The sequence below is a fragment of the Merops nubicus genome, unplaced genomic scaffold (genome assembly GCF_000691845.1).
Source record: "Merops nubicus isolate BGI_N331 unplaced genomic scaffold, ASM69184v1 scaffold3413, whole genome shotgun sequence".
Lineage (NCBI taxonomy): Eukaryota > Metazoa > Chordata > Aves > Coraciiformes > Meropidae > Merops > Merops nubicus.
Window position 1 is genome coordinate 1 of NW_008599390.1, and position 5,943 is coordinate 5,943.

General features: G+C 46.8%; 1 protein-coding gene across 1 annotated transcript; it reads left to right on the plus strand.

Moving 5' to 3' along the window:
* Positions 1 to 6: 6 nt before the first annotated feature.
* LOC103770100 (potassium voltage-gated channel subfamily A member 6-like) lies at positions 7 to 1,863 on the plus strand (the record flags this gene model as incomplete). Its single annotated transcript, XM_008937349.1, has 1 exon — positions 7 to 1,863. A coding segment is annotated over one exon (1,263 nt), but the record flags the coding sequence as incomplete, so codon positions are not given.
* Positions 1,864 to 5,943: the final 4,080 nt, after the last annotated feature.

Here is a 5,943-nt window from a genome sequence, read left to right on the forward strand (position 1 = left end):
TCCGGGGGGCGGCTCCGCCGGCCGGTCCATGTGCCCCTTGACATCTTCCTGGAGGAGATCCGCTTCTACCAGCTAGGGCAGGAGGCCATCGAGACCTTCCGGGAGGACGAGGGCTTCATTCAAGAGGAGGAGAAGCCCCTGCCCCAGCACCACTTCCAGCGCCAGGTCTGGCTGCTCTTTGAGTACCCCGAGAGCTCTGGGCCGGCCCGGGCCATCGCCATCGTCTCCGTGCTGGTCATCCTCATCTCCATTGTCATCTTCTGTTTGGAGACCCTGCCTGAGTTTCGCCAGGAGCCCAAGGGCACCCAGACGGGCTTCGGGGAGGCGGCACCGCCGGGAGATGAGGCGCTTCTGCTGCCGCCTCTGCCGCCGCCGAGCGGGACTCCGCCACCCCTGCATCCTGCTGCTGGCGCTGGCCCCTTCTTCACAGACCCCTTCTTCCTCATCGAGACTCTGTGCATCATCTGGTTCTCCTTTGAGCTCCTCGTCCGCTTCTTCGCCTGCCCCAGCAAGCCCGAGTTTTCCCGCAACATCATGAACATCATTGACATCGTGGCCATCATCCCCTACTTCATCACCCTGGGCACTGAGCTGGCCCAGCAGCAGCAGCAGAAGCAGCAGCCAGGTGGTGGCAGCAACAATGGTGGCCAGCAACAAGCCATGTCTCTGGCCATCCTCAGGGTCATCCGCCTGGTCAGAGTCTTCAGGATCTTCAAGCTCTCAAGGCACTCCAAGGGGCTGCAGATCTTGGGGAAGACTCTCCAGGCCAGCATGAGGGAGCTGGGCCTCCTCATCTTCTTCCTTTTCATCGGGGTGATCCTCTTCTCCAGTGCTGTCTACTTCGCAGAGACCGATGACCCTGACTCCCTGTTCACCAGCATCCCTGATGCTTTTTGGTGGGCAGTGGTCTCCATGACTACCGTGGGCTATGGGGACATGTATCCCATGACAATTGGTGGCAAGATTGTGGGTTCCTTGTGCGCCATCGCGGGTGTGCTGACCATTGCCCTGCCTGTCCCTGTCATCGTGTCCAACTTCAACTACTTCTACCACCGAGAGACTGATCATGAAGAGCAGTGCCAGTACACCCACGTCACCTGTGGCCAGCAGCAGTCACCTTTCTCTGAGCCCAAGAAGGGGGATAGTAATCAGTCTCTCAGCAAATCTGAATTCCTGGAGGCAGAAGACCTAGAGTCCATGAAATACTCCAACTTCATTCCTCCCAACAGCCAGAGTTACAAAGAGAAGAAAATGCTGACAGAGGTGTGATGGGTTTTATTATCCTGGGTCCTGACACGGAGCTGCAAGCTGCTGCACAGCCGTCTTCCTACTAGCAGCTGGATCTATTCAGCATTTACATGCCAGACTGTGAATTGTGATACCGTAAACAGAATGATTGTGATAATGGGCTCTTCTGTCCTGATTTGCTGTTTCTCGTTGCTGTGTGCAGCCAGAAATGTTCTTGCTTTCTTCCGTGGAGTGCTAGCTGTCATCCCCCACTCCCTCGTGAATTTCTTTCTCTGTATTGAAGACTGCTCTAAGCCAATATTTACTCTGAAACCTAGCCTCTCTACTCCACTAGCAGAGAAGCCCTTGCCGCTACTTCAGCTGAAGGATTCAGCAGGGAGTAAACAGTTAAAGGGGCTACAAACATCTGGCTCAAGCTGTGCTCTTAGTTCCTATGCCAGCACAGTGCCCTTGGCTGTGGGATCAGTCACGCCTGCCATGCCATTGCCTTTGAATAATGGAAACGCTGTAGCCAGCATCACAGTGAGTCCTGCAGCTGTAGGGGAAAGTCAGCAAGCGGATGCCTGCTTTCTTTGCAGCCCTTGGCATGCTAACGATCCCCTTGATTTGTGTTTCGGAACAGGCACATAGGTCTAAAAGCTCTTTGCTACTTTAAAAGAACCAGGCTTATAGAAATCAACAGGCTTGGTGAAGATTCTTTGTCTTTTGGGCTTATGTCAGCCTTATTTATGCCAGTGCCCTGATGTTAATTGGCTTTTATAGTACCAACTTCATCTTCATAGTGGTAAGTGCCTTCTGATGGGAGGCATATTTGAGTCAATTCGTTTGCTATCTCTGCAGTTTATCTCCACACAATAGCCTTTAATGAGATGTGCTTTGTGCTTCAGATATCCAATTCTGGACTGAGGCATGTGAGATCAGTTGACTGTCTCTGTGTTTTCACTCAAGTGTTTGTATAGCTGAGGGAAGTTTGCATGTTGGTATTTTGTCGACATTGCTGAAAAACCTTGACCACAGACAGCTGCACTTGGGCTGTCTGAAGATTGCACTGATTTAGCAGGTCACAAGCATAAATTGCCCCAGGGTAAATGTGTCAACATTTGAGATTTAGACTGGCACAGATACAAACTTCCCTAAGCCATCTGCACAAACCCAGCAGCATACCCCAGACTCTTCAAATGAGGGAAGAAACAGCTCGTTTTGAAGAAATACTTTTGCTGTACTGCTGGTCTAGACACTTCTTGGTATTTCATGGATAGAAGGCACAGCAGTTCCTTTTGAGTGCTCTAGGTTTTATGAGAGCAACTTATGCTAGCAATGCAAAATGCATAGCTTGGCCTGAAGTGCTGGGTTTGCCAAGGATCCAGAGATTTGCATTTTAAGCTGCAGGTTTCGCTTCTTAGATACATATATTTATTTATTTATTTTTAAATCAGCTCTGCCTTACGTTTAACATTAAATATTTCAAATGCTGCCAGTGGGTGAGAAGGGGAAATGGATGCTTTCAGATTCTATTGGCAAATTTTCCTGCAAGGAAAAGTCTTTGTTGTTTTAAATCTAAGTGTGTATTCTGCATTCACATGTGTGCATGTGTATGAAAGCAGAGGCAGCCATTAATGCCTTGCATCATGCTGTATGATATGCATATTAGAATGTACTACATATTGCATGTGACACATGTAATACATAAACCAGACGTAGCAACAAGATGCAAAGTGTATAGAATACATTTTATGTATAGATTATAATTTTCAACCATAAGGCTAAGAACACTAAAGGCGTACAGTTTAATAGAGTTAGAACAGGTTGTGAGATGGGGTCTGCTCGTGTCTTCGTTACCCTGCTTGTTTCTCATTGTCTTGAGATCTGGCTCCGTGCCTACAGTGCTTTTATTGTGGCCTCTCCTCATCTGGGCCCTGATTGTACAGTAGAATTTGTTTGTGTAAATCCTAACTGCTGCATTTCTCCAGAGTCCTGTTGTCAAAGGTTTTTAATGTGTAGGGATCTCCCTCGGGGTCAGCACACAACCATTATATTAAACCCTTTGCTCTTTCTCTCTGAAATTAAGTAGCACAATGCCACTTGTCTCAGGTACTGCAGGTCAGTCTGGGAGACACAAGTATGATATGGTGAGGGCTCTAGAGCTGCGAGGCGTTTGCCTGAGCACATAGGTGCCTAATTTCTCTTTGGTTCATTGTGACTGAGGCAAATGTCTGTGAAGGTCTGGCCCCTGGGAGCTGTTCTGCAGCCCTTGAAGCTTGTAACCAACCGGTGGGTAAGTAATCCTGGTGAATGAATGAGACTGAGGGAGGATCAGCACAGTGGCATCTCAGTTGATTTTGTCTAAAAAGTTGTCTTGGTCATTGAGTTAACTCAGTAAAAAGCTGCTGTTGTTCTTAGCTGTGTTTTAGGGTCACTATAATGACCTGTTTTCTGTGAGTGTGAGAGAGTGACTTTTCTTCAAATTTTGCTTTAGCAGATGCACTAGGAACTAGCAAGAGAACCTGCTATTTCAGAGGGGTGTTTCAAGGCTGCTGCTGTTGCCTAGCAGAATGCCCATGTTTGGGGTTATTTTTTGCCTGACTGTACCAGCTGATCAAAGTTTCCCCAAAGTAAGATATAAAAAACTCAGGTTAAGCACAAGTTCAGGAGGAGGCATGAGGCACACTGCGTCTACGTCAGAAAATTCCCGTGCTTCTGTCTCCCCTTGGGCCTGACCCCGTGGCCCCTGCCAGGCAGGAGCCCTTCCTGCTCAGAACAGGTTGTTCTCCCAACCAGCGTGACCAACAGCTGGGCTTGGAGTCTGACAGAAAATAAGATGTGAGACAAGTTGCTGGTAGCATAATCTGAGCGTGTCTTGTAGAGATGCTCTTGTGAAGAGGTTCCCTGCTCTGGGTGAAATTCAGCAGTGTTTCTGGCTGGAGCATTGTCTGCACACAGACTCCTGTGTGCATGCACATGCGGGCACAAAACACGGGTGTGAAGGAATTTTGTTGCAAACAGCTTTGTGGAGTTTTTACAATCCACATCTTTCAGTTCTGAAAAGAAAGTGCAAATGAGAGCGTGTAAAACAGGAGTGGTGTGTGCTCCCTGGGTTTTCTGTGTGAGATCTAAGAGCAATATAAAAGCCAACAGGAGTTTGGAAACTGTAACTTGGGGACCTAAGGATGTAAATACTTCTCTAAGCATCTCCTGAAAAGCATGGCAGTGAAGTACCAGTCATCAATAATGCTATATATTATAGAACTTCTGAAATTTGATATTTTTACTAAGGAGCCTTCGGAATTTGTTCAAGTGACTGAAGTGACATAGTGGCACCCATGCCATTGACTTTATGGAGGACTCCTGTCGCCAATTCAAGATGCTTTCAGAAATCTTACCTCAGATTCTCAGCTCTTAGCACTCACTCCTGGACATTTGAAATACAAATCTGTCTGACTAGCTATTTCCTTCTAAAGGCAGAGCACATCCTCGTGAAGCAAAGTAGGCACCTCCAGGGACTTGTTTCCATAACAACCTCCCAGACGGTTTCTCTCTACCCTGTGACTTTGGCTACAAGCAAAAGCACTCATTGAATATTTTGAGTTCTCAGATATTAGTCCCTTATCTTTACAGCTGTTTTCCTTGCTTACTGAAGATGATCCCATCACCTTATATCAGGTACAACTGTCCTGCCCCACTCCAGTTAGCCAGTTTTTGTCATTTGAAAGCGGCGAGAGAAAAACAGGAGATGAGAAGGGATGTGTGAAGGACAATCTGAGCACCCACCGTCAAGAAGCTGAGGGGCAACTGGCCTATCAATGTAGAGTCACATGGGTGCCTGGTGACAAGGAATACAAGCTAAAGTATCACATTAAATAACCCCCAAAACCCTCCTCTTTCTGCAGTCTCACTAGGAAATATTCTGCTGTGGAAGACTATTGCTCCTTCCTGAACCCTTGGCTGTTCTGTGCAGTCAGTTCCCCAGATAATTTTCCCACAGGATGTTTTGCACCAGAGTGGGACAGGGCAGAAATCATCTTGTTGGACGTGGGGAAGGAGGAAGAGGACGAATTTTACTGAGGACATCTTTTTTTTTTATACAGAACTCATCAACCACTTGAAAGACTGTAAGCATGAAAGGCATGATGAGCTGGTTTGTGATATTTCAAAGTCTGCATTACAGGTGGATTCCTGCACTTGCCTCCAAGATGCAATCTTAATCTACTCCTGTTTGGAAAATGTTGCAATTTGGAATTTCTGAGAAGTTTTCTGGTTTGGCCTGTTCCTTTTGATCCAGCTTTCATGGATAAGATTTCACTGCTACAGCAGCTGTGAAGTGAAGGTGGCTGGATTTGGTGTTCTCTCCTAGGCCCTCTCATTCAGCACACAGACATCCCTATGGAGATAAAGAAGAATGAGTATAAAGGAAATTCAGTGCAGCAAGAGACAGGGTGAGGACTGAAGTGATAGAAGAAGAGCATCAACCCTCAAAGCAAAGGAACAGACAGCTCCAGCATCTGCTGTTGTAGCAGAACTAGGTAAGGTTTCTTTTTCTTCTGTGAAATTAACGACTTAAGAGTTTCTTGCAATTAATGAGGAAGGATTTCCTAATTAAGATTTGCAGCCTAAAGGGAGAATTTGGTTCTAAGTGAAGAAAGAAAGATAATTATAAACTACAAAAATACAGTATGAGCCAGATACTCACCATCTGCT